At 59.4% G+C, this 27,967-nt stretch overlaps 2 protein-coding genes across 2 annotated transcripts; both read right to left on the reverse strand.

Annotated features, from left to right (window-relative positions):
• Nucleotides 1–12: 12 nt before the first annotated feature.
• On the reverse strand, nt 13–3,932 carry LOC104345304 (GAS2-like protein 1; the record flags this gene model as incomplete). Its single annotated transcript, XM_086481460.1, is given in 7 exon segments — nt 13–92; nt 475–571; nt 851–912; nt 915–957; nt 3,290–3,360; nt 3,363–3,617; nt 3,620–3,932. Coding segments are annotated over 7 exon segments (921 nt in total), but the record flags the coding sequence as incomplete, so codon positions are not given.
• A 2,028-nt stretch (nt 3,933–5,960) lies between these two features.
• On the reverse strand, nt 5,961–27,746 carry LOC104342504 (RNA-binding protein EWS-like). The gene is given in 19 exon segments (XM_086481461.1): nt 5,961–6,035; nt 6,210–6,415; nt 6,417–6,490; nt 6,932–7,029; nt 7,430–7,607; nt 7,696–7,818; nt 8,204–8,333; nt 8,809–8,927; nt 9,739–9,771; nt 10,329–10,363; nt 13,243–13,423; nt 13,966–14,180; nt 14,907–15,074; nt 16,391–16,577; nt 21,464–21,481; nt 21,913–22,036; nt 24,277–24,328; nt 24,552–24,588; nt 27,702–27,746. Coding segments are annotated over 19 exon segments (2,031 nt in total). The 5' UTR covers nt 27,715–27,746; the 3' UTR covers nt 5,961–5,995.
• Between the last annotated feature and the right edge of the window lie 221 nt (nt 27,747–27,967).

Below are 27,967 nucleotides of genomic sequence, written 5' to 3' on the forward strand. Positions count from 1 at the left end.
GCACCCCCGGGCTGCCAGCGCAGGGGAGAAGCTGCTGGGAGCTGGTTTTTGGGGGGAGAAGCCTGGAGCGCGGGGCTGGGGCAGGCGGTGAGCTGGAAACGGAGACGCGGGGAGGTCAGGGAGGGTCATCCCTTGCCGCCCACCCCACCCTCACACCCTCACGATCCCTTGCCACCCACCCCACCCTCACGTAGCACCGGCACCCGGCTTTTCCAGCCAGGGTTTCCCAGGCTGTGGGTTAATCCCCTCGGGAATTCATTCAGCCAAAACGCCACCTTTCCTCCCTTTTTTTTTTTTTTCTCCCCCTTTCAGACGGATCAGTGCCCTGAGCAGCCCAGCCCCAGGAAAGGAGCCCCACAGAGAGCTGGGAGCAGTGAACCGTGCTGAGGTGGGGTGGCACAGCAGGGGCTGGGCTGGGGGTGGTGGGTGGGGGGGGGTCCCTGAGCCCCACCAGCCCCCCCGGGGCGCACTCACAGAGGGAGGAGCAGCGGCACGGGTCGTGCTTGTCCAGGTAATGTTCCAGTGTGTCCCAGCCACCGCCGACGCGCACCATCACGTGGCTCCTCAGCACCTGCGGACGGCCCAGCGCCCGTCACCCTGCTCGGCCCCCGGGATGCGGCCAAAAAGCCACCCCACCCCTGGGGGGGGCTGGGGGGGGGGGGGGGGAGCTACGCACACTGGCTGCAAACAGACCCCCTCCCCCCACGTCCCCGATGTGGGGAGTAAATCCAACTCAGGGCCCACCCCACCGTGGGGTCCCTCAGGATGGGGAAGGAGGAGAGTGAGGGGGTCCCGGCGTGGCAGGGGGGGGACACGATGGGGGCGAGAGACGCGGCGGGGGGGCTCTTACTCGGACGAAGATGAGCGTGCTGGAGTCGCCCACTTTGTATTTACCCTCAGAGACCTTGACCATGGGAACTGGGACGGGCAGGAGCAGCAGCCCAGGATCTCCCGTACCTGCCAGCAGAGAGGGGAGGGGTCGGTGGGGCGCAGACCCCCAGCGATAGGGCCAGCCCCTATAGACAGGTGCATGCGGAGGGGCTGGGTAGAGCCCACGAGAGAGGCTTGATCCCGGCCTCTCGGTGGGACGCGGTGCCCCCCAGTCTGGCAGCTGCCCTCCTCCTGCTGGGAAGCAGCTGGGTGGGCGCCCAAGCCGGCAGCTCCCAGCGCAGCTCCCGGCGGTGGGGAACACCCACAGCACCCACATGCCGTGGGAGAGGGGCCCGGTGGGGCGGGGGGGGTGGGGGGGGGTGGGGTGGGGGGTGTTTCCCACGGCCGGCCACCCCCTGAGCAGGCTGAGACCGGGCACAACTCTCTTCATCTGGAGCCCACCCCCTCCGGGACCCCCGGGTGTGGGGAATCTCGGAGCCACCTCAACACTGGGCAGGAGGAGGAACACCCCCCCCCACCACACACACCCCGCTTCACTAATCCCCAAACCACGGGGGATTTGCCCCCCCAAACACCCCGCTATGGGGCAGGGACCTCCAGCGCCCCACGTCCACCAACAGAAAAGGATTAAAGCCCCATTTTTTTTGCCCCTTCCCCCCCAACTTTAACATCTGGCACCGATAAGAAACCAAAGGGAGGATTTGGGGGGGGGGGGGGGGGGGCGGCCAGGGGACCCCCACCATGGCCATGGGGCTGCCAGACAGCGGCTCCCTGCCCGCTGCCTGCCCCGCTGCCGGCTCTATCTGGGACAGCCGCCCTGCCCGTGGCCTGCCCGGGCTGACGTCAGGGATTAGACTGGGAGCCACGGGGGGATGCGGGGACGCGGCCGCATCCTGCCCCGGCCCGGGGAGCAGGGTGGGACACACAGCGCCACCTCCCTCCCCCCCCCCAATTTTGGTTGGTTTAGGTGGTTTTTTTTTTTTCATAATTCTGGTTTTTTTGGGTTGTTTTTTTTTTTGCAGTTCTGCCTTTCTGCCCATCGCAGGGGTCGAGCCAGGGCAGGATCCGGCCGCTCTGGTTCCCATCCGGGGCAGCAGCAGGGTGGCAAGGTCAGCCCCAACCAGGGAAACTGAGGCACGGGGTGTCTGGGGGGGGGGGGGGGGGGGGAGAAGGCAGGGGCTGCAGTGGGTGGGGGGTCCTCACCCTTCTACTATCCCAGGCAGGGGGGACGTGGGGACAAACCGGGCCAGATCCAGCACCCTCAGGCTCCTCCCCGGCCCCAGCGCTGCCCATAAAGCCGATGGCGAGGAATTACACAGCCCCGGAAAAATGCAGCCGGGGTTGGCAGCGCCGGCCAGGGGGCTGGGGGGCAACAGTGAGGTGGGGGCCACTCCTTCACAGCGGCACTGGGTGGAGAGGGGGGGGGTGCTGGATGCTCCCCCCCCCCCCCCCCCCGTGCCCCCAGTATGGTGGCTGCGGACTTAATGAGGAACTGGGGTTTCAATTAAAAACCAGCTTTGAGCTTAGGGAGTCAGGGGAGGGCAGGAGCCCCCCTGTCCCCCCGCCCCGTGTCCCCCCCGTCCCATATTAATCCGCTGCCTCACAGGCGGGCCGGATCCTGCACCCAGCCCGGCTTTAATCCCTCCTGAGCCTCCCAGTCCCGGGGGGGGTGGGGGGCAGTCCCTGCACCCCGCCTTGATGACGGGACACCACCCCCCCCCCCCCCCCCGGCCTCTTCTCGACACCCTGAATCGTATCTGGGAGCAGCCGGGATGTCCCCACATCTGTTTGTCTCTCCCTGGGGACACCGGTCCCAAGGTGGGCTGGGAGGAGGAGGGACGGATCCGGGCAGGAGCAGGGTCCTGGGGTGGGGACCACTGTACGTGTCCCCCCGACATCGCGGGGAGGAAGTGGCAGGGGCGGAGGCGACACCCAGTACCCCCTGTCATTATGGCCACGGCCACCAAAATAGCCCATCCTGACGTCAGGAGGCTTCACAGGGGCCTGGCTGGACGGCCGAGGACCTCCCACGGGCCACGGAGAGCCTGGTTGGGTGGACAGAGAGGACCTCCCATGGGCCATAGAGCACCCCATTGGGCAGCCAGACAGGACCTCCCATGGGCCATAGAGCACCCCATTGGGCAGCCAGACGGGACCTCCCAGGGGCCATAGAGACAGGTGGGACCTCCACGGACCATAGAGCACCCCATTGGGCGGACAGAGAGGACCTCCTGGGGGCCGTAGAGCACCCCATTGGGCGGACAGAGAGGACCTCCTGGGGGCTGTAGAGCACCCCATTGGGCGGACAGAGAGGACCTCCTGGGGGCCGTAGAGCACCCCGTCAGGTGGCCGATGGGCCCTCGCCCAAGCGCGGGGCTCGCAGGGGAGCGCGTCTCACCAGCTCGTCCAGGTTCTTCAGGTCGCAGAGGGCGATGGGCCGGGCCCTGCTGGGGTAGGCGGGCGCCTGGGGGTCGCGGCTCTCCTGGCGCGTGCCAGCACGCCGTAGGCCATTTGGTCCCTCATCTCCTCCTCAATCTCCTCCTCCATCTGGATCAGCATGGGGGCCAGCATGCCGAACTTGGAGCCCCTCCTGGCCACCTCCAGCAAGCAGAGGACAAAGTTCTTCTCGTTCTTCTTCAGCACCAAGTCATTGGTCTCGAACATGAGGACGTCCTGGATGCCGAGGTCCTGCCGGCACCACTGGATGAAGTTGGAGACGTTGTCCGGGCGATGAAAGAACCGGGCACCACGTTCTTGGCTTGGAAGATGACCTCGTTCTGGGGGACACGCATACGGGCGGCCACCTCGGGGTGCCGCTGCTGGAAGTCCAGGGCGATGCGGTTGACGTTGTTGGCGTGTCGGCAGAGGTGGCAGCCCGTCTCCAGGCTCTCCAGGAAGGTGTCCACCTGGATGTCCAGGTCGTAGAGGGTGTTGAACCACTCGGCCAGGTCCTCCTTCATGGCCTCCAGGTACTCCTCGCTGGAGCGGAAGGGACGGATGCTCTTGGAGGCGGCCGACTGGATGTGGCTCGGGTCGGCCATGGCGAGCTGCCTGCCGGGGGGGGGCAACGGGCACCGTAACAGGGAGATGCAGGCAGGCAACAGCCCCACCCCCCCAGCAGCTCCCAGTTTGGACACCCAGTGTGTGTCCCCTCCCAGCCCTGGTGGCCCCCTCCGTGCCTCAGTTTCCCCCAGCCCTTACCCGCGGGGCAGGAGGGTCACCACCACCTCCAGAACCTGCCTGTCCCCTGCCACGACCCGCAGCACCAGCACCTCGTGTCCCCCCCACCCTGTGTCATCCCCCTGCCGTGCCCCACCCCACCATGTCCCCCCCCCCCACGCCGTGTCCCCTCTGCTCCCCTCCCCGGGTTAAGGAGTCACTTGTCACCGGTGCCCCCTCAGCCCAGGGACTGCAGCAGAGGAGACCCGCCCACCCCCCCACCCAAAGCTGCCCAGTCATGGTGGGTGCCAGCGCCAGGGGGGTGTCACCATCCCGGGTGTCACCACCGCAGGAGCAGGTGACACCCCCAGGGACCGCAGCACCAGCACGGGTGGTCCAGGCCAGGGGCACAGAGACACCCCCCCCCCCACCCCTGAGGGGCTGCCCCGGAGCAAGGTGGGGGGGGGTGTCGCTGGGCCCCAGTGCTTAGCCATGTCGGGGGGGCTACACCTGAGGGACCCCCCACTGCCCCTCAACGAGCCCCACACCCTGGAGGGGGTGTCCCTGCTTGGGGGGGGGGCGCACTGTGGGGAGCCCTGCTCAAGGGTGGGGGCTCCTCTGCTTGGAGTGAGGGCTGCTCCGTCCTGGGGAGGGGGTCTCTGCTGGGGAGGGTGGTGTTCCCTTCCCGGGGGGGGGTGGGGTGGGGTGTCTTTGCTGGGGCGGGGGTATCTATACCTGGGGGTCCCCTGTTCCCTTGGAGGGGGGCCTCTCTGCTGGGGGGGGTGTCCTTTCCCTCGGGGGGGGTGTGTGTCTCTGCTGGGGAAGGGTATCTATCCCCGGGGGTCCCCCTTCCTTTGAGGGGGGGGTGTCTTTCTCGGCGGGAGGGTCCTTTCTGCCGGGGGCGGGGGGGGGGGGGGGGTAGCGGGTCAGCACCTGCGAGGCAGATGCCGACTTGTGCAGGGACACGCCGGGGGGGGGGGGGGGGGGGGGAGTGGGACACGGGACACACGGCTGGGGACACGCGAGGGGTGGGGGCACAGGGACAAGCACAGCCGCACCCCTCCCTCCCCCCCCCCCCCCCCCGCACTCACCGCCGGCTCCGCGCTCCGCTACCGCCGGGCCGGGCCGCGCCGCCCGCCCGCTCCCCGTTGCGGGCCGGGCCGCGGCTCTAAGCGCCGGGGGGCCCCGCCGCCGCTGCCGCCCGGCCCCGCGTAGCCTCCGCCGCCATCCGCCGCCGGGCGCGGAGGCACAGGCACCGGGACCGGGAGCAGGACCGGGGGCGGAGAACGGCCGCCGCCCGCCCGCCCGCCCGCAGCCCCGCGCTGCCGCCGCCGCCGCGCCCCGGCCGGGAAGTTGGAGGCGGCCCAGAAAGGGCCGGGACGGGAGCGGCGGGCGGGGGCGGGCGGGACGCGGACACGGCGGGGGGGGGGGGCAGCGGCGCCGGAGGGGGGGGGGGGATACACACACCGCCCCGTCGCCCCCCGCTGTGGGATGTTCTCAAAAAGAAGCCAGAAGCGGTTCGGTTATAAACACGGGAATTTTATTATTATTATTTTTCTTAAAAAAAATCCGTCACAACCGTTAACAGCGTTACAGCTCGCCGCCGCCGGGGGTTGCGCACAGCATGCTCACGACACGGGGGTGGGGGGGGCGGGTTCGGTTCTCGTTAAACAACCGGCTTCAAAAGAGGGGGGGGGGGGGGGGGGGGGAGCGGGACAAACAACAAACAAACAAAAAAAAACTCGGCACGGCTACCCTTGAACTCGGCTTTAATGTTTCTGCACAAACGGTGAAAAATACTAAAGTACAGACAAGGAATAATCATAATGTTGTGGCCAACATTATAAATATGGAATTATAAATTTAAAACTTTTTTTTTTTTTTTTTTTTTTTTTCTGGTTTAAAAAATAAATCTGGTAGGAAATGCCGCTCCGCGGGCGCGGCGCTAGTAGGGCCGGTCTCTGCGCTCCTGGCGGTGCTCGCCCCTGCGGGGATGGGGGGGGGGGGGGAGAAGCCGGGTCAGTCGCGGCGCCCCAAGGTCCCGTCCGTGCCGCCCCCCACGCCCCCTCCCGCCGGGGAAGGGTCCCCGCCCCGCCCCCCCCCCCTCCCGCCCCCGCGTCCCCTCTCCCCGCGGTGCCCCCCGCGCCCCCCGTACGTACTTGTCCATCTTCCCCGGTCCGCCGCGCCGGCCGCCTCTGCCACCGCCTCCCATCGGCTCCATCAGGGGGCCCGGGGGCCCCCCGGGTCCTCCTCCTCCTCCTCCTCGCCGGCCCCCTCCTCCGTAGCCACCTCGGTCCATACCCCGGCCACCTCGGAAGCCGCCACCTCGGTCTCCACCGCGGCCACCTCTGAACATGCCCCCCGGGACCCCCGCGGTCCATGAGGCCGCCTCCTCGCCCGCCTCTCATCCCCCCGGGGCCGCCTCGCCCGCGGTCTCCGCCTGGGGGAAAGGAGAAGGCGCTCGGAGGGGAGAGCTCGGACGCTCCGGACGCCCCTCCGGCCTTGCCCGACCCTACCCCGGTGAGCCCAGCGCCGGCCCCACCGACGGGAGAAGGTCCCGGGGCCACTGGGAACCCCGAGGGCGACCAGGGAGGGACACCTCAGCCAGCTGCTCCTCGGGAGACGGGGCTCGGTATGAGGGCGCTGCCTGAGGCGACAGCGGCGCTTTGGGGAACCTGAGGCAGCGCCAAGGAAGAGCCTCGGCAGCTCCAGAGGAGCTGGGAAGCGTGGGAGGCTCAGCGCTCCCGGCCTCCATTTCGCAGCTCAAGGAGGGATGAAGCCCCGAGAGCTCTCGGGGCTGGAAAGAGCCGCTCCCCGCGGAGCCTCCAAGCAGAAAACCCCGCTGCCTCCGGCCCCACCATGAACTCTGCCACAGACGTACCTGGAGGGGGGAAAGGGGGTGGAAGAAACCCTTCTGGTTTGGGAGCCTTGCACTGGTTACACTCCGTTCTCCAGGCGAAGTTCTGGTTTCCGCATCCCCTGGGTAGAGACAGCGGTCAGTGAAGAGCGGGCCGGCAGGCCTGGCTGAGCCACACCGGGCAGAGCGCCGCCGGGGCCCTCGGCAGGGGCGGAGAGGGGACCCCAAAGCTGGTCAGCAGGACCCGCGGCGAGTCGGCCGTGCAGCCCCCCTGGCTGTGACACCAGCCCTCCCTCCCTCCCTGCTCTGAGCGGGAGAAAGGAACTTCCTCGGAAGGCCCGGCAAGTTATTTTGGGAAAAGTCCGTTGATCCCGGCCAGTACCTGGGACAAAAAGGTCCCCTCCTGTCGGGGCTGTGAGACAGGAGATGGCTGTTGTCACCGGGTGGGAGCGACCACAGGGCTGCCCGGCTCGCTGGAGCCACTGCGACATGTGGAAGAGGCGGGCAGCAAGGGATACTCACGGATTGGGACACTGCCAGTCGCCAGCTCGGTGCTGGACGCTCCCGCCGGAGGGGTTTCCCCTGGATCCCCGTGGTCCTCTCGAGGAGAAGCCACCCCTGTCTCCACCTCTGCCCCCCATCCGGCCCATGGGGCCGCTTGGGCCGCTGGGCCCCCCCGGGCCGCCAGGCCCCCCTGGACCTGCAAGGAAGGCTCCGTTAGTCCCGGGAGGTACCGGCCAGGGGCGGAGGAGAGGGCCGTGCCCTTGGGGGGGGGGGGCTGGACGTACCTCCGCGGAGAGGGGGAGGCATTCCCCGCTGCTCACGGGGAGGCATCCCGCCTCGCAGGCTGTTCATCGGGCCCTTCTTCCGCGCGAGGGTCACTTTGAGCTTGCTCCCCTGGAAATCCTTCCCTAGGAGGAACACAAGGGCAAGAGCATCACTCATCGGCCCCCGCTATCGCCCGCCGTCGTTCACCGCGCGGAAAATTTTACCCGAGTGTCAAAGTCAGCAGAAGGGCAAAATTCCACCCGTGGGACTGAGAGAAACTCCCGCTACCGGAGGCGGCAGGTGACAGAAGCCTGGGCGACGGAGGACAACCACAACCCAAGCACGTTTATCCGTTCCAGTAAAACCCCGGAACTCCTTAGGCAAAAGCTTGACCACCCAGAGCTCGCCCGAAACGACTCCGATCCTCCACGCACGGGGGATGGAAACGGGGACTTTGGTCGGACAAGAACTTAGTCCTGAAATCGAGAACGAAGCGATTCCATCCCACAACACACCCCGCACACTCACCATCAAACCATTCCACAGCCGTTTTGGCGGTAGAAGGGTCATCGTAAGATACTGTGGCATCGCCTTTCGGTTTGCCGGTTTCTTTGTCGATGTAGAGGTTAATCATAGGCTGCCCGGTCCTCTTGTTCACCTAGCAGGACATCAAAACGTCACCTCAAGTCACATCTCCCCGTAAGCTGAGCGGGGATTTACTCTCCTCTGTTCCGCTTTTGGCTTGAGACAACCGAGCCTCATTTCGGCGACTCCTTGGCAGAACGGGCCCCTCTGGCTTACCCAGGGCGGCAGCTACTGCCCAGACGACACCACGGACAAAGGGACCGGCCCAGAGCAGCGCTGCCTGGCCCGACGGGCCTCTCCCGTGCGCCCCGGGCAGCACACGAACCCAGCTGCGCCCTCCCCGACCCCTCGCGCTGTCCCACGTCCCACCAGCGGCAGATCCACAAGCCTCATCGTGCCGTTGAGGGACAAACCCCACCCAGGTTCTTCGGGAAAGCTCGAGCTACAGCTCAACGCCCGGCTGCTGCCCAAGCGGGGAGGGGAAGAGGTGGGCAACCCCCTATCCCCCCGCGCCCTGCCTGCGGGAGGGCCAACCTGATCCTCCTCACCTTGACAACACCGCACTGTTTGAAGAAGTCTGCCAGATCCTCCAGGGTCACATTATCATTGAGTCCCTGCACATACACTGAACTGTTGTCCGAGTCCTCATCGGGGTCCATGGGTGGGCCTAGGAGAGAATTCACGGTGTCACTGCGGGGGGGGGGAGGAAAGGTGGCCCCGTGACCTAGCGGCCTGCTGCCCGCCCCGTCAGCCCCGCAGCCGGCTGCGGCTTCGCTCTCGATGAGCGCATCGTGGATGGAGAGACACAAGAACCCAGGCACCGAGCGGCGGCCCTACGCTGCGCCCTGCTGTCGAGGTGGGCTGCCGGCTCCGCCTGCTCCGCCTGCCCCCGCCTGCTCCTCCTGCCCCCGCCTGCTCCTCCTGCCCCCATGCGCGGGGAACCCCGGGGCTAAGCCCCTTGGTTGTCACAGCAGACATCCGAGGGGACACCAGGAAGACTTTCGTGTCCTTTGGGCTCCCTTGCACGGACATCGACTCCTCCCACCCCCCCTCTTTCCGCAGCGACGTGCCGCTCCTGGGAAGGTGACGCACAACTTCCAGCCCTGCCTGGGCGGGAGGAAGGAAAGAGCCGCGCGGCGACAGGCCAGGGCCGGCACCACTGGACCGGCACAGACAAGCTCTGGGCTAAGGGTGCCCGAAAAGGGCTTCCTGCCGAACCCCTCCGCCGCCGAGCTGCTCCCCCCGAGGCCCCCCTAGCTCCCGCGGGGAAGGGCGAGCGTCTCACCGACGCGCGTAGTTTTCTGCCGAATTGGGAACCAAGAAATAAAAGAAACGGCCAGAAAGAGACCGCCGAGGGCGAAGCAGCCTCGTGCGCCCCACAGAAGGGCACGGCGTGGGGTCGCAGCGGCTGCAGCCCCCGGCCGGGGCAGCCAACGAGCGCAGGAGCCTCCATTCCACGAGCGGTTGTTGGGAATTACCTAAATCAAGGTCCGGTCCTTCTTCCAGGTGTCCTGCCGGGCGGGAGAGAAGCACAAGAAGCGGTGTTAGTGCACGCCTTGCGGGCTGCAGAGCCGACACACACAACACTATCTACTCACAACCACCGTTCGATGGCGCTGGTTAAACTCAAACTGGACCCGCATTGCACGCACAGCAGCAATGCACCTTTACTTGGCGATGGGGTTGCTATTTTTAGCAGCTTTTCCAACCGTTAACCGCTTTTTTTTTTTTTTTTTTTTTTTTTTAAAATGCTTTACCAGGCCAATCGGTTTTACGTTCATTAATAAAAAGTTACTTTACAAAAAAAAAAAAATTTATTAAAGCCAAACCATTTATTTTCCCCAAATTACAGAAGTGGTTGCTCAATTCTTCCAAGTTACCCTGTGTCCTGTAACCGCATACCCCTAGGCATTGCCGGCAGTACCCATTACAGTCTTGTTGCATACGTCATTTTAACCACTTTAACTAATAAAAATTACACTTTGTTCTAAAAACTGACTGCAATTTTTTTTTTTTTTTTTTTTTTTTTTTTTTTTAACACTATCCATTGTAATGCTCAAAAACTTACCACCAGGCTTATTGAAGCCACCTCGCTCTCCAGCGCTGCTGGGGGGATAAACGAAGAAATGAAGGCCTTTCCCTTTACAAAGCCAGTACCGCTCTGAGCCTCTGCGGCTCACTGGGAAGAAGGGCACTGGCTAAACATCTCCAAACAATGCATCTGTCTCTCTCTCTCTCATCTCGGCACTATGCCTTTCTTCAGGGCAGCTCGCTCAAATCTCCTTTACATATACGCAACCTCGCTTGTCTGGTTTTAGACACCACTTTGCTGTCGGTACCCTTGCATGACTCGTACGGGTATTATCAGTGCAATACTTGGCCAAAAAAAAAAAATAAAAAAAATAAAAAAAAAAGGTTTTGAGCGTTGGAAACGGGGCTTTTTGCTTCCGAGAAATGGTGGGGTCGTGCGCTGGGCATCTCCCTCCCTCTGTGTGTACACAAAGGTGCACCCTCAGCCTCTCGCCGCACCGGAGCGAAACGAGCCCGCGGGTCCCTGACATTAACAGTTCAAAAGGTGGGAGACAACCATACGCGATACCTACAACACAGTTCAGACGACATTTTTCCGCTAAAAACCTCGGTATAAAGCCATACATTCGGGTCGCTACTGAATCGCACAAGCCTCTGCGGAGGGAGAACTTACAGAGCACAGCGGGGGCTCGAAGGCCTGGGGTGCAGCTTTGGGGACACAGACCAGAACGGCAGATTTCGGCGGGCGCCGGTGCCCACGGCCGGCCGCAGCTTTCGGCGAAAGCTTTGGCTGGAGCGTTGCGCTAAGACCGCTCCCATCGAGCGCCGCTTCAGTGGGGAAAAAGCCCCCCCCCCCCCCAAAGGGCTTTGGATGGTTCTTGTTCTTTTTTTTTGGTTTTTTTTTGGAGAGACAGAAAGCTGTTTGGAAGGAGCCGAGCCGAGGAGGGAGAGCACCGCCTATTTTCTAGCAAGTATTGCACCTCTAATACTGGAAAGAAAAAAGTCGTCAATACACAGTTTCGAGCTGTTGCATGCAGCTGTGCCTCCTGCCGTTAAAGTACACACCATTTACGTAATGTCTCTCGTTTTAAACACAGACGTTTACACTTTTTAACGTTACACAATTCTAAAGTAGTACACCTCCTCTGGCTTTATTACCAAACAACAAGTAGGCAGTTACCAAAGTTACAGAAGGATTCCATTTATACAACGAATACATTTGGTTAAAAATATTCTATGTATATTTTTCCTCTCCATATGGACACCGTGTCTAGTCCCACTTTTCATTATGCTGCCGGCTGAGTACTGAGTACGGGTACTTTTTAAGTATTGAAGTGTATACAAGGCTCTCACTTTGTAACCTGTAGCATATAAATGCGACAAAGCATGTTAAAAAGTTTCCATGTTTAACAGCCAATGAAAATTATAAAATAATTGCGTCAATGAAAAAGGGCACGTTAATAACATCGAGCTCCTTACCTGCCGGAGACACTGAAATCCATCACCACAGCATGAAAGAAGGGCCGAGTTCCCCTACGTGCCCCTGGGCGTTCAAAGGAAGGCCACCTTTCCATGGACAGCAGAAAGCCTACGTCCATAAAGCAGGGGGCCCTTTGTACCGGCCCGGTCAGGTGGAAAGGGCTACGTGCGCAATTTAAGCTCGGATTGGGGCGTGCAATCGGAGAGAGATGACAAATCTTTTGCATGAGAAGCTCCGAAGGGGCTAGAAATTTTAAGATGTGATGATAGACATTTCAAGTGCCTACATCTACTTTAAACCATTAGAGATCAACACATCATGGGTGAAATCTTTATGCAGAACCAGGGGACTCTGTTCCGCTCGAGCCAATTCAAGCCAGACGCGCTCCGACACAAGCCGGACTTTTGCTTCTGTTTCCGTACACCCGTGGTTGGGATTTCTCCGATAAAGATTTCAGGCCACTTCATCTCGACAGAGCTATGCAGAATGGGACCAGCGGACCGCCAGACTCCGGGCCGTGACGCACCTCCAGGAGTCGCCCACCGAGGAGACGCCGCGGTGCCGGCTGCCCCGCCAAGCGCCGGGGCCAGCGCCGCGCGCGCCCCCGCCACGCCTCCGGCCTGCCCCCCCGGGACACTCTGCATAGCTCTGAGCGACGGTGCGAGGGGATGGAACACACACAAAGCTGCGCCTGCCTTCTCGGAGGAGCCTTGGGGATGAGTCCTCCTTCCTCGCCGCTATCGGAACGCCACGGACAGGGAGACGCGCCGCTGCCCTGACGGCACAGGTTTACCAAACCAGACGTTGCCATCAGTTAAAATGGCCAAACCGATTTAGACCACCTGAAAGCTCCGAGGGGGAGCAATCCTGGGAGCCAAGCCAGATCTCTTTAGGTTCCCGGGGTCTGTCTCCACGCTCCAGCCAAGCTCCAAGTGTCCTGGCCACTCAGAGGCATGGCTTCGACCGCAGCCGGCTGCCCCGGGCACGCTCTCACGGGCGGAGCTCCGCGTGCTACCGCTGAGGTGAAGAGGCCGACGGCCTGCCACGGGGCTGACACCGGGCTTCTGCCTGGTACCTCCCTGAACTGCCAAGACCCCCACTGCCGAGGCACAGGGAGGGACTCCTGGACCCGGCGGAAGGTTTGTGTGTGTTCGATCCGGAGTTTCACTGTTAAACTCCACAGAGGGTTTCACCTCTGCGTGACCACGAAGGGAGCTGAAAGTTCCAGGTTTAGCAATACCCCTAATTCCGCCCCCCCCCCGGGGTCCAACCAGCCACAGGACAAAAAAAAACGTAGGTCCTGCTCCTGTTTCCCCTAGGATAACATTTCCGTGGATTAGGAGCAACGCTGCTACAGAGATGTTCCCCACGGAAGCACCGTTGGGAACGTCAGCCTTTCAGTCCCTTCTTTCCATTCCAAATCCTATGGGTAAACCAGAATTAGATAAAAGGAGAAAAGATTTGCTCTTACCCCATTCCACCGCGTCCTCCTCCCCGCCCACCTCTGCTCATGCCTCCGCGATCATATCCCCCTCTGCCCCTGCCCCGGCTATCAGGGCCGCTCATGTTCCGGCTCTCTCCTGGGCCTGAGAAGCCTCCGGATTCCTGCCCGTACACGTTCATGCTGCTCGGATGGTCCTGGCGGAACGAGCCTGAGGAAGGGCGTAACAAACGCGTTAGGGAGCTGCAGGCAAGAGCGGGCCGAAGCTGCCCATCCCCTTTCTAGGCCCTTTTACCCGCCAGAACATCATCAGGACAATCCCTCGCTACGGCGCTCGCCGCGACAGCGCTCCCGGAAGGAGAGACGCGAGCTGCCCCTCGGCAGGACCGAGTCCCGCGTCAGGCCCTGCCAGCCCGGCCCCTGCAGAACCGCCCGTGCCCACGCAGCGTGGCTCACACCACGTGTGTGTGTCCCCCTCGCCTCCAGCCACAACAGTATTCTCTGCTCCGGCGTTTTTCAACCGCCTCTGCCACGCTGAGGGGAGCACCGTGCCTCGCCGCCGCACCGGGCAAGCTGTTCTTGGTTTTTTTTTTTTAGCAAGAAAGGGCAAAACTCAGCTACAGGATCATCTCCCTTTAGAGAGCTTGAGACCCAAAGGAGCGCCAAGCCTCTTTCAGAGACGGCCCAGCCCACAAGGGCAAGGCAGACCGACCCTTTCCCCCACGACCACGCAGCCCTGCTCAGCACGCTCACTCTGCTGGCCGTAGCTGCTGCTCTGCTGGCTGTACTGGCTCGGGGCCTGGCTGTAGGATCCCGTCTGGGGCGGGTAACTGGTGGGCGGCGGCTGCTGGCCGTAGCTGCTTTGCTGGCCGTAGCTGGTCTGTTGTCCGTAGGTGCTGTGCTGCCCATAGGTGCTCTGCTGGGAGTAAGTGCTCTGATCGTAACTGCTCGGCTGTGTGGAGGGGTAGCTGCAAGACAGAAGCGTTGAGAAGATGGAAAGAGGAGCCAATTCCCTGGCGACGTGCCCTGGGCTGCAGAAGTGGCTCACGCTAGAGGGTAAGGCAATTATAAGCCACGTGTAGTGTTGTAAACCATTTAAAAAGGTCAAGTCGCCCTGCGGAGGCTAGGCCGGTGGCAGGAGACAAAATAAACCCGGCAGACTGCTGAAGGAAAATCCACGTGACCGGCTGCAGTTTATTCATACCTCTAGAAAGAGGCAGGGCAAAATATGGTGGCAATACGAGTCACAGTCTCCCTTTCTGCCTTTTCAGCTGATGGGTAGGAAAACAGTCCCCCCTCACGCATCTCGGGCTTTGAGAATTTCAACACATACACTTGGAAGTCGGCATAAAGACACCGGAGGGGAAGAGGTGAGCCCCTGGTCAAAGCCACGTGTAAGGAGGCAGCGGAAGGTCACCGTAACACACTCCCTATCTAGGAAACCTCTCAAAAACATCTGTCACCGTTTCACCTTGCTACCGCAGGCGTGTACGCAGAGACACACGCTCCACCACAGCCTCATCTTTCCTACGACAAGCAGCACCCTGACAAGAACCACACCGCCCACCCTCCAGGACACCAAACCTCCTTCCCCACCCGTCCCTCTCAAATCCCTTGGGAAAAGCCCCTTTGCCCAAGCTAACCTGTCCATCCCCAGGGCAGCTGCACGGGGGCTGAGCGTCTGGGAGAGTTACCTGGTAGGCGGATAGGAGGGAGGCGCAGCGACCGGCTGCATGGGGTAGCTGGCAGGCACCTGCGGGTAGCTGTAGTTGCTCTGTCCGTAGCCCAGGCTGGGCTGGCTGTAGCCCGTCGTACTCGACTGCGGCTGGCTGGTCTCTGCGGGTTTGCTGCCATCCTGGGGTCTACAGAGCGACACAGAACAGGGAGACATTGGAGCAAACCCCCACCCCTCTCTGGTAGGGTGCTCAGATCCGCCCCCACCAGGACAGAACGGCGCCGCCCGTTGCTTTGGGCGGCGTTAGAAGCTGGCACGGCACCGGCACCAGCCGCGCCGGCAGCAGCAGCGGCAGCTCACACCCGCTGGTTAAACACTGGCCACTTTATCGCCTGCTGACGGGGTGTTTGCGGACGTCAGGAAGGGCCCGGGCAGCGCCCCGGAGCGAGCACAGGGCACCGCAGCTGCTGGTCACCCGCTGCGTTAGGAAACCGGAGGGAGGGATTGAAGAGTTTGGCTCTGGGAGCGAGGGGAGGGTGTGAGATGGCCGGGAAGGCGGTCAGCAGCGCTGCCCCGCCGTGAGCTGGGAAGCGACGAGCTCCAAAGCAGCCAGAAACGGGGTCAGTTAAACGCACCCCTGTTTGGTTTAGAACCCAGTGCAGGCAGCTATTGCCCCACACACGCTCTCCAATGAAAGGGAAAGGATGTTGGGGGTTGGACCAGGTGACCTTTAAAGGTCCCTTCCAACTCAAACCACTCTGTGGTTCTATGTCAGTGCTGACTCCCAAGGCCTGAAAATAAAGAGAGCCCTTTGCATGTGACTTTTATATTCCTCCCACACTGCTCATAATCTCCAAGCCTTTATCAGAGCGGAGTAAAACGAGTTAAGTTGTACAAGCTGGGAAAAAAATCAGTTAAAGTGATGTCAGGATTCATACGCCAAGTGTAAGCGGACAGACACAGAAGAGCTGTGCCAAGCTCCGCCTTTCCTTACTGCAGTGGTTGCTACAAACACCAGGTAAATGAATAAAGCCGTCCTTACTCGCTACCAAACAAGTTTCCGTGGTGTATTCTAAACCTTTCATATCCTGAGCGAACAATTAAACCGAATATGACAGCGCCCAGATGCCAGAGATTCAAAGAAAGGAAACTGTCCACCGCATGTGCAGCCTCTCGAGAAGTCAGAGGACGTAACAGCATCCTGCCTGCCCCGTGACTCAAGCTCAGCTCAGACTGGTCCGTTCTCTGTTCTACATCGTGAGTCAAGAGCCCATTTTTGCCGCCTGGTTGCTCTCTCATCTCCCAGTCGCAGTGCTGACTCACCGTGCCGGAGCAGCACCTACCTACGCCGCTTCCCCCGGCCCTGAAACCGCGCCGGCATCGCATGCAGCGAGAGCAAAGCTCAGGCGCGACGGGCAGAGAGAAGGCGTAGGCAAAACCAGTGGGCCCCAGTTCAGCGGGTGGCGCACCGGGGCTCTGCCGAGGGGGAAGAGAGGACCTTACCTTGCGGGAGCGGCCGCTGTCGGCTGCTGCCCGTAGGCCGGGTAGGCGGGCTGGGTGCCGTAAGCGGAGGGCGCGGCGTAGGAAGCCTGCGTGGTGGTAACCGTCGCGGTGTTGGTATCGTAGGCGGCTGTGCCGTACCCCTGGACAGGCTGGCTGTACGCCGGGGGGGCAGTCGGGGTGGTGTAACCTAGAAGAGACGACAGCCTCGTCACAGGAGCTCGGTGAGCCTCGCTCGTCCCGCTGCAGCCTCCCGGTTTATCGGAGCTCGGCACGGCACCGGCTTTACCGCTGCGAAAATAACCCGAAAGCGATGAACCAGCCCACGCCGCCGCTTCGCCCTCCTCGGAGAAAGCCCCTGCCCTGGGAGGGCTCAGCCTACAGCCCCAGCTCTGCCCTCACCACCCACGAACCACGCTCCAAGGAGCCTTCTGGAAGCCGCCCGTGGCTCAGCATCCAGGGGCTGTTTGTTTCGAGCTACCGAAGCTCCCGGCTAACGCCGCAAAGCGCAGGCAGGGCAAGCCGAGGCATGCGGCGTCTTCGGAACACAGGGAGACTGACAAAGGTCCTGTGAGCTCCGCAACAAACGAAATCCCATCGATTCAAGGAGTACGGCCCCATCCTTTCAGCTTTTTTGAAAAAGAAAAGCACAAAATGGCACCAGGCTGACTGGACGAGTCTTTCTGAGCTGTTTATGGAGCCTTATTTTCAACCAGCAGCTCTGGAAACAAAAGAAAAGCACTTCACCTTTGCTTTAACGGAAGTGAAAGGTCAAAAAGAGACACCCAAGGCAGCTCCTGGTGTTTTAAGTCCCTTCACTTCTCTTAGCATTCCAGTTTGTTTTAGGTAAAAGGCTTAGAGCTCGTACATTTATTTCTGGACAATTTTACAAGAATATCCAAGATCCCAAACCAGCCCCATTTAAACGACTCCTCCCAGCGGCCGCTGCTCTACCATTTGGCCGACCGTTTGGCTGGTCACAAAGGCGAACTTAAACGCCGCGTCAACGCGGCGGCTCCTCACAGTTAAGAGCCTTGCGAGCAGGTTTTCGAATGACGAAACGGAAACGTACAGGGAAAAACCCCACCAATTAAAAACTTTGTTAGCAAAAGCTGGCTTAGTAAAAATACAAAACATCGATTGCCAAAGAGCAGCCAACTGGTCTGTCTTACTGATGTGATCTTAATTGCATCAATCAAGGTAACAGCTTCCCCATCCCTTCTTATTTTCAACAAACACAGGACGCTTGTGACATATTCTTCCTTCTAATTACACAGCACTGTAGGCAAACTGTGCTGTAGCTTTTTATTTCAATCCCCTAATTTGCAAAACAAATGTACTTCCAGCAGAATACAGCGTGCCCTCACGAAGCACCGTGGTACTTCCACATCTCGCTGTCCCAGGACCCCTCCCACTGGCGCTCTGAACCGGCGAGTAAAGAGGAAGAGAGGCGAGAGGAGGAAGTTTGCACAGTGAATTAGTTAAAAAAAAAACCCCAAACTTCAGCTTTCTGGTTAGCCTGAGGATCCTGACGAAGGGGCTCCGAGGGGACACAAGCCTCTGCGCTCTCGTCACCCTAAAAGCCCCCCTGCCCGTGCCCACAAGCCTCGTTCCTCTTGCCCCAGGCCCCCACGCTACCACCCTCCAGCGGAAGGCCGCAGGCTGGCTTCCACACCGCAGGGCTGCCAGAGCAAGCTGGTCTCCCACCAGGATATAACTCGCAGGAACCACCAGCAAATCCGCCTGCGTGGTCACTGTTCCGTTTGCTGAGAGGTTCTCTGAAAAGCAAAGCCCTGCTCCGAGCGCTGCCGAGAAGGGTGGACGGGATGATGTCACACAGGATAACGTAAGGATGATTTTCAGAGCCTTGGACAAATTTAAACAGCCCAAACACTTAAATGTGAGCCACCACAGCACTCCCACCGAGAGCACCGACACCACAAGTTAAACGAATCCTTATTTGAACTGGCCGAAGCCTGACCATGTCCTAAAAAAGCCTCCTGCTGGCCTAAGCACAGCCTGCAGAAAGGGCTGCTGAAGCCACAGCCTTGCCCTGGGCTGCTCTCCTCAGACTCAGAGCCACGGGGTGGTCCTCCCGCATCTGGGCCCCCTTTCTTGGGACTGTTCCCTCTCCAACCGAGGAAGCTGCAGGTTTGCTAAGACCTGGCTCGGCACAGGCAACACAATAAACAGGAGGAAAAAAAAAAAGAAAAAAAAGTCCTGAATTTCAACTCTTCAGCTCTCGATGGAGCATTTCCCCTGTGCAAGTGTGCCCAGCAGGAAGGTTTGTACCAAAGGAAAGGCAGTGATTTAACATCCCACTGGTCTGAATCTTCATTTCAACAACTTAGTTTCGGTACTCTGGAAATCCTCAAGAGTTGTATTTTTGAGGGGGGCATTTACATTAAATCACTCCTCTCTCCTCCCCCCACTGGTGAAACGGCGAGTCTGCGGAACAGCCGCTGTAAGAAAAAGGTAACAAAAGAACTTTGATAACCTGCTTAAAATGTCCAGTCATGTGGCTCAGTTTCCTCTCAAAGCACCCCAGCCTGCAAGCAAAACCCTTACTGAAGTTTAGGAACTCTTCGGGCAGAGGGGAAGCTTGCGGGATTTGGTCCTCAGAGAACATCAGCTGAGAATACTGGATACAAAGAGGTTCATTCTGAAACAATACGCAGGCTTCTCAGCAGTTTCTGGAAGCTTCTCTCTGATGCAAGCAGCACGGCAACCTACCCAGGGGTCCCGTGTGCCCAAAGAGAGCCGACTCCTGCTGGGCACACCTATCTCCTACGAAGGAGGGTCTGGAGAAGGGGACGCAGAGGCTACCTGCTCTCTGCTCTGTGCTGGTATCACAGATTACCGCGGCAGCCAAGACAGCCATGGGTGCATTCATCCCCAATTCTGAACACATCGGAAACTTAAAACACACGCAATGCCAAATTTCACAGGTAAAAAGAGAAGTGGGGGCTGGCTGTCTTCAGAGAGTAATTCCCACTTGGCAACTTAAAGGAGATTCCTAGTTGAACACTTGAAACGATGCCTTTGCCCCCAACGACGCCGTTAGGAAGCCAATAACCCGCACAGATGCAGCTCTTGATTCGCCCCGTAATTCACGCTGGTGCACCCCAGGGATTAAAGAGCCAACCGCGACCCCAGGCCTCACGGTGCCGATCGATCCCCTCACCCAGCTGGCGCCCAGGGAGCTGCCGAGGAGCCCGCAGGCTCCTGAACCCCGCTTCTCCGTAACAAGGCGACTCCAAGACTCCTTCTCCTGCAGCCCCGGGGAGGGAAGAAGCAGAAGCCAGGCGGTAGCTCTCTCCTCAGGTGGCCCAGGAGTCAGCCTGAGGCTGGGTGGTGGAGCGCTTGGGGCGGCAAGGGCCCGGGCAGGCTACGCCAGCCCTCGTCTGGGGCTCTGGGGCGAGGCAGAGGGACAGCCTCTGCCATTCCTGGTGAGTCCCGAGAGGGTGTGTCCGCACAGGATTGGAATTTCCGTGACCACAACAGCATCTTACCCAAAAAATAGACTGTTAAGATAAAAAAAGGCACTTTGCTTTTAAGTAATTGCAGACATCCCTCTGCTACAAAAAGGCAATGCCCAGGAAAAAGAAACTGTGATTCAACCGTAGCAATCGCACGTCTCTTCGGGCATAAAGATGTTATGCCCCAGGCAACACCCTGGGCTCTACTGAGCGTGAAAGGCAGAGACAGGAGAGAGGAGACAGGCTTTAAGCGTCTCATTCCACAGCTCTGGCTCCTCAAGGAGAGGCAGGTGTAAGAAGAATAAATACAACCTGGCACCCTGCCTGGAGAACACCACCACCACTTCTGCCACAGGCCAGCGCTACATGGAGTGAGGCAAAGCGTATCCGAAAGCCTGACAGGAGCTTTTGCTCGACCACTTCCTGAGTTTCCTTTTTTTTTTTTGATGAAAAGAAAACGAAGCTTCCCCCCACCCTCAAAAGAAGCTGTGCAAAAAAGAGGCCTGATTCTATGACTCCTCCAGCAGACGTAGTCTTAAGGGACAAGGAAAACCATCAACAGCACAGCTGCCTGTGACCCCTGCAGGACTGAAGCCCGTGGTTAAGGATTACGGGACTCCAACATTTCTAAGGAAGGAATTTTGGAAATCCACAAAGCTTTTTTGCTGCCAGTTTATGTCCACACACTTTTAAAGGAAAGGAAAACTCTTTGTAGACGACCCGCAGCAACACTGGCTAACGGGAACCGGCTCTCATTCTGCGGGACACGTGCTGACTGCCGGGCAGAAATGTTCCTTATTTGTGAAAAGAGGTGAAATATTTTAAATGGCATATCACTGGACAGATTATCAGTTAACACTTTCTCTCCACCTCCTCCTTGTGAAGCATTCCTCAATGGCTCCTGTGGCCAGATACCCCCACTGCCTGTCTGTCCTGGGATCCCCCTTGCTTTGGGAAGTATTTAAGCAAGATCCCACCCTACTAGGTGTTTGTAATGTCTCTCACAGCAAAGGATGAATCTGCAAAAAATGGTACCCAAGGCACTACTTGGGAGAAAATTTGTTTTCCTTTTCAAAGTCTCCTGACTGTTGAGTACAAACATACCAGGACGGAAGGATGCCTCGCCAGTTTCTTTCAGACATGAAGACATCCGTCTGTCCAAAACCCCCGTTCAAAGAGCAGGCGTTGGAGCAGCTTACAGCGCGTTAACGGACACGCGACGCAGGTGCCGGCACTGGACACCCCGAGACAACACGGAACATGCAAAGGGGGTGGCCAGGACGGCCGGACGCGCCTCACCGCGCTGTTCACCCTTTAGGAGACGGCGGGACAAAGGGGGTTAGATTGACCCGAAACGTGTCGGCGTGGCTGTCACCAGGGGGTTTTAACCATAAAGCAACGCCACGCGGAGACTTCACCGAGCTGTGGGGATGGCAAACAGCACGGCAGCCTGGCCAGCGCGGTCACCGCATGGGCGGGTGCTCTGAACCGGGAGGGTTTTAGCGCTAAAGCCAAGTGACACCTAAAGGGTTAACACCGCCAGTTCGGACGGGAGGAGACAGCGCTTGCCATGCAAGAGCGAGCAGGAGAGTCAAACCTGTACTGGTCCCTTCTACTGTGGGAAGCACAAGACAAAAAGCAGAGGGTACACGATCAGAACAGGCAGAGGTCACTCCCAGCGGTTGGATTTTCAGGCCACCCAAGCGCTGCGGACGCCAGCTCTCGGGAGCAGCCAGGGCACACTCTGCTCTGAGGCCCGAGCGCGCTGCAGCCACCTGCCCCAGCACCCAAAACATCCCCTGGAAAATTAAACGGGCGCATTTGGTCGCTCCTCCTCCGCCCACCCGCCTCCTCGCATCGTTTGGAACCGCCCTTCGCTCCAGCAGGCCCTTGAGGGAGGACGCCCTTCCCGCCTCAGAGCTGCCCAGAGGAATTCGGAAGGGTTTGAGCCGGAGTTCCCCAGGGCAGACCGGAGTTCCCCAGGGCAGACCGGAGCTCAGCTCTCTCCCCAGGGCAGCCCAAGCCTTGCAGGCCCAGGGCTCTTACCGGTAGGAGGCTGCCCGTAGGACGTGGCGTACGCAGTCTGCCCGTACGTCGCAGTCGTCTGGGGCTGGGTGTAGCTGACGTCGGTGGGCTGTCCGTAGGTTCCGTAACTCTGCTGTCCGTACGTCTGCTCCAAAGAGGACACACATTTCATTCACCCACAGAAGCGACTCACGGGAGTCACAGAGATACACGCAGACCGTCCCGGTGACTCACACTGACCGGGGGATCAGCGTTACCGGGCGCACTCCACGCCACCGGAGCCGAGCCAAGGCTGCTGCGGGAGTCTGGGCGCTACCGCCAAGTTCAGCGCCAGGATCGGAGGGCTGGCCTCCGACATTTTCACCACGCGCCTCGGCGCGACGTAACGCAAACCATGAAAGCATCCAGCTCCTCCTAACTGCTCAGGGCACCCATCGACACTCACAGGAACCTCCCGAGGGCCAACCTTAAACGCGGGGACGGGGACTACTCAAGGGGCAGAACTGCACCAAGTAAAACAAGTCAGCTACTTCAGCATAAAACAGCTTTAGCGTTCACTAGAAGAAACCTGTTTAAGGTTTGCACGACGTTATTCTGAATATTCTTCACGTCCACCAGCCACCAGTTTGAAAACCAGCAGTTTCTGTAGGCACCCAAGGAGGGGATGAGCAGGAGCACCCAAGGACTTGCCGGCTCACAGCTGCTCCCGTCCCGGCGCCTTTGCATTCAGCGAGGGATCAGCTCTCAACTCCCACCTTCCCCAGAGCTCATTTTCAAGCCCAAACTATCACTACAGGCCCGCTTTTGCCCATGGTCCGGCTCAACCCTGAGGCACCACAAAGCAACTGCTCAGCCACGGCGAGCCAACCCGCAGTGCGGCGCGGCTGGATTAGCCCCGAGCTGCTGGGGCTGCAGTTGGACCAGCTACAGAGCTACCTCAGCCCCCTGCCACGGACCGCCCGGCTCAGACTTCAGGCACCAGTCGACTTCCAACCGCTTTCCGCAGCCGGGTTTAGGACACAACTCGAGTTACAGCTCCAGAAGCGACGGGAAGACAGCCTGAACGTCCCCGTTCTCAAAGGGATTTACTGACTCCTGCAGGAGTCTGGAATTTAAAACACCCTTTGGGATCTAAGCCCGTGTCACTCGTGAGCCAGCCTCCCTGAACTCAAGCCCCAGATCTTAACCCTGAGTTTAAAAGCCTTGGCCAGACTGTGTCACTGTCCGTGGAAGCTCACTACATCAAGAAGCAGGAAACATTGCAAACCTCCCACGGCTATTTGCCTACAGCTGAGCTGAGCCTGGCAATTGTTTCAGTCTCACACTAGAGGATGTCGTTGAGGCCTTCTGTTCTGGCCAGCCTGCTTACACCCATCTTTCCGCCTCACCGGCACATCTGGTAGAGGTTCTTGCCCTCGTTCCGGCTCAAAAACGCTCCTCCAAAACCCAAGGGACCGCCACCTTCGTTGGGGCTGACCCAAACGCCCAGAGCGACCCTGCGCTCCTCCCGCAACACCGACATTTCTGGCCAAGGGCCTCCTCACCCCGCCGCAGGAACCAGCGAGCGCAGCACCGGCGCAGCCTGGCCCGCCCGGGCAGCGAGGCACCGGCGGCCTGAGCGGGCACGGGAAGGCAGCTCCTGCTCAGCCCCGCAGCCCAAGCTGCTGCCACCACCAGAACCAGCCAATTAAAAGCTGCTCGGTAACAGCCCAACACAACAACGTGGTGGGTTTTTATCGCCGTAATACAGACAGACTCTTGTGTGGCAGGATTTTCCCTTCAAAATCCTCAGGAGAGGCGGGGGAAAACCAACCTACACCGCTTTCTGAGGACAAAGGTTTACCTTTGAAAACATACTTGGAGTGTGTATATAAACGTGGGTTTAGTACCTTGTATTCTAAGGATTAAAAATAAGCATGATTTAATTAATCTCTTAAAGATCATCATCATTTCACAGTCCAGCCAAGTAAGAGTATTAACAGTTTTAGCAACAATACCTCCAGCTATTCCCTCCTCCTCCTCCTCTGTCCAACTGCTGCAGCCTCACAGACAGCAGTTCGGTTTTTCCCTCCCATCACGGTGAGCGAAACACCCACCAACACGGTGGTGTCCAACACCCACCACGAATTAGGCTTTTATAACCCTCTCGACAGCCACCACCTTGGGCTCGGAGGGATTAACACAGAAGGGGATTGTGGAGGCTCCTCCACGTTCAGGTTGTTTTCACTTGCAGGAAGCAGTTTGGGCTGCGTGCGAGGCTGCAAGAACTTTTAGTGACAGATTTCGATGTTGCTGCTCGGTGGTTTTTGTGGCTGGCAGAGCCCCGTGCAGGTTACTGGGAGACACGTGATTCAGCAGCAATTATAAACCCGTTCCGTGCTTTACCTGGGTGGTCTGTGCATATCCTTGAGCTGGCTGAGGTGCATACGCGCTGTAGCTGCGAAAGGAATTGAAAGACACTTATAATGCATCACAAAACACGTCTCACGAGACAGCTTTCACACGCCCAAATGATTTCTGCTGAAATACTAGAGCAATACAAAATCTAAAAGCCCAGGGAAAACCACAGGATTTGCAAACACACCTGAGTTGAGATTAAACCACAACTATGATATTACAACTTTTGAAAACAGAGAGGATAAGACCATAAAGCTACTTACCCCTGCTGAGCTGCAGCTTGGCTATAGGTGCTATAATCTACAAGAAAAGGAAGAAGAAAAAAAAAAAGGGTTGACAAAGGCTTAACAAAATTAAGAGTGTAAGAGCCCAGCAGCTGGAATTTCCTCCTGCAGCTTGAAACAACTGCTATAAACCACTGGAAACCCAGTTTCAAAAGACTGTAAGGTAAATGCACTTTTTCAGTCCTTTTGAAGGAAACAAACCCCCTCTTCCCTTCATTGTTACTGCCGTTTGCAGCAGCAACTTTGATCTCAAATGACCCTACTTTAATTTAACTGCCACCTTGGATGACACCCAAGGGGGCTGGCAGGAGGGTGCTTTGTTTTGGAACAAAAGAAACGAGGGGGCTGACACTTCCAAACCCCCCACCCCGGTTTCAAAGGGCCAGGTTGCAAGCTTTTGGGTCTGTAAAAACCACCCCGCTTCACTCTCTCGGTTTAACTTTCAAGGACACAAACCAACGGCTGGGAAGTTCTGCCGCTTGTCCCCTAGCAGCGTCTGAGACGGGCAGCTGGCAGCGATGCCTCCCCCAAAGCCCCCATCCACACAAAGACCCCGATTTAGAGGGCAACTGAAATCCTGAAAATCCAAGCAGAAAAATCTATGCTGAACTGGTTTGCTGGCAGGAACAGCGAATATGCCCACATGGCAATTACAAGGCTGTATCAGAGATGATTACAGCTTTCCCTCCAAGGCACCGAGCAACTCCAGTCCCCGTCCAAACTTCTAGAGCAAACCATGAATTCGCCACTCAGGCCAGACCTTGCCAGCCAGCTTCCAGCTCCCCCAGGACCACAAAAGTCCCGAGGACAGAGATCAGGAGTGAGTTCGGCCCTTGTTTGCATCTGCTGCTCGGGCCACGGCATCTGCCTGAGCTGGAAGCAGAAGCTGGACGTTCGTGGAGCTTTTCTCAGGCAGACACAGCCCCGTGCGGGCAGAGGGTTCGGGGTTTCTCTCTGCACCTCGGGGTCCGCAGATCTCCGTCAGAAAACTGAAGGTTACGAATCTGCAGAGCCCGGCCGCCGACCTCCCGCAGCCTTCGGCTGTCCCCAGGGGTAAGGGCTGCTCGAGGGCCTCTATCACGGCAGCTGAAGGTGCTGGAGCACCAGGAATCATCCCGAAAATGCTCTTTTCGTATCGCTCCTGTCTCTTGAGGCTGCAGGTCTGTCCCTAACACAGCTTCCCTCTCCTCCTCCTAACCTATGTGCCCTCACGGCCGCTCCTCCCTCGCGCTTCCCGCCGCCGCCGCCGGAGCTCAGCCCCTGGGATGGGTGTTGATGGGCAAGGGAAGGAAGTGCCGGGGCTCTGGCAGTGATTTCTGACAGATATGAACCACTTCGACCTTGCACCCCAGCGCAGGAACGGGTCCAAGGACCCAAGGAAGGTGCCTGAAACGCCCCACACCGTAACAAGGGGCCGAGCTGCCACCCCGGGGCTGCCGCGCTCCCCAGGCGCCCCGCACGAGTTGCTGAACCGCTCTGGCACCACCTCGGCTTTCCTCACAGCGTGTCTTGGTTAATACTGACAAATCCAGCTCGTTCAAACTCAGAGTTGCTGCTTTTTTTTTTTTTCCCAGTCTACACGTCTCTAAGCAGTGCTAAACCCTGGGTGTTAAAAACCACTAACGCCCATTCCCCCTCATCCATCTTCCCTCTCCCACCACCTCCTCGTACCAGCACCCCTCGGCTCTCCCCCACCATCTCACCACGCACCCTCCTCCAGCCCTACCTCCTCTTTCCCAAGCCTGTTCACCCTCCCAACCACCCAAATCTCATTTAATTCTCACCTTCTGCACCCCGTTACCACAGTCCTTCAGGCTGCTAAAAAAATGGCCAAGCTGCTCAGCACGGACCTCCCCACCCTTCATCCCTTGCTGGGTGACCCCCAACAACCTAACCCCCCCCCCCCCCCCCCGAAGAGCTGCTGGGGTCTTAAGCTACGCACACGGTCTTCCATTCAACACCCATCCCACATCCCTTCTTACAGCCTTCCCCCAGGCCCACCTAGACACGACACTTTCCCCTTTTGAGGATTTAAATCCAGGTGTTCAATTTGCCATTTGTCTGCGGCAATCCCTCTCTTCTAATTTGGTCAAATTTAGATTAACATAAAACCTTAAAAAAATATATATTATGGTTCATTTAGTTAAAACCATCTCTGAGCCTTTATTTCCAGTGGGAAATTAATCTTCATCCTTCTCTTTCACGAGGCTCAAGAGCATAACAGAGCAGTCGAAAATAGCAGCTCCCAAGGAAGAACATTTCCATGTATTAAACGGAAAAAGACAGCTGTATTTTCAAACCCCATTTTGACAATTCCACTGGCACATGTTTCTTTAGCAACTTTTTTTTCCCCCCTAAACCTCTCCGAGGTGATATTAGTCACATTCCCTCACACTCCACGGCTTGGGACATTTTCCTCTGCGGAGAGGTCCGACCTCGGGCCGTTGGGCTTTAAGGCTCCATTAAATGCGATGTTGCCACGGCTGGTAATCTCAATTTTGACCTATTCGCATCCAGCTGGAGCCCTGGTGTAAAAGCACGTTTCCTTCCACGATGCTTCACCGGTTTTATTCAAAGAAATTTCATTTCCACCAGAAACCGTCCTCAACAGCCACCAGAAAGGCCGAAGGCACGGAGGAAGCCTTCAGGGAGGGCAGCGATGGCCTGCAAGGACGTAACTCAAAAAATCTTCCGGGGCTGGAGCGCCAAGGCCCCGCTATTGTAAACAACCCTGTAACAAACACCTAGGGGAGAGAAACCGGGCTCTGCCGCCCCCAGGGAGGCCCCGGAGGGTCCCGGCCCCCGCGGGGACAGCGGTGCTGGGGGAGACGGCCTGGGTGGGGGCCAGGACGGCCAGAAAACCCCCAGCCCAGCGCGGGGGGCCCGGGCCCGGCGCCTCGCCCCGCCGTGACACGGCCGAGGCCCAGCCCCGAGGCGCTTCCCCCGCTCCGCTCCCCTCAGCCCGGCCGGCCCCGGGGCGCCGCCGCTGTTGCCGGCCCCTCGGCACGGCCCGTCCTGACGGGCGCCGCTGCGGGAGGCCGGTCGTGCTTCAGCCGCTCCCGCCGAGGCGGCTCCCGCGGAGACCCCAGGCCGGCCCGACCCCCCCCCCCCCCCCCCGGCCCCGCTCACCCGTCGACGCCATTTTCTCGCCTTCCTCCTCCGCGCTCCCAACGTCCGGCCGCCGCCGCCGCCCCGCACTGCGCATGCGCCGCCTGAACCCCGGCGGGCCGGACCAGGCGAGCGGGGCGGGGGGGGGGGGGGGGGGGGGGGGGCGGCGCCGCGGGGGGGCCGCACACCGAGGGCTCGCCCCGCCCCGCCCCACCGCCCTCCCGGAGGTTCCCGCCCTTCGCAGAGAACCGGGGCCGCCCCGCGCCGCAGCGGCCGCCTCTCGGGAA

The sequence above is a fragment of the Leptosomus discolor genome, unplaced genomic scaffold (assembly GCF_034619465.1).
Source record: "Leptosomus discolor isolate bLepDis1 unplaced genomic scaffold, bLepDis1.hap2 HAP2_SCAFFOLD_247, whole genome shotgun sequence".
Classification (NCBI taxonomy): domain Eukaryota; kingdom Metazoa; phylum Chordata; class Aves; order Leptosomiformes; family Leptosomidae; genus Leptosomus; species Leptosomus discolor.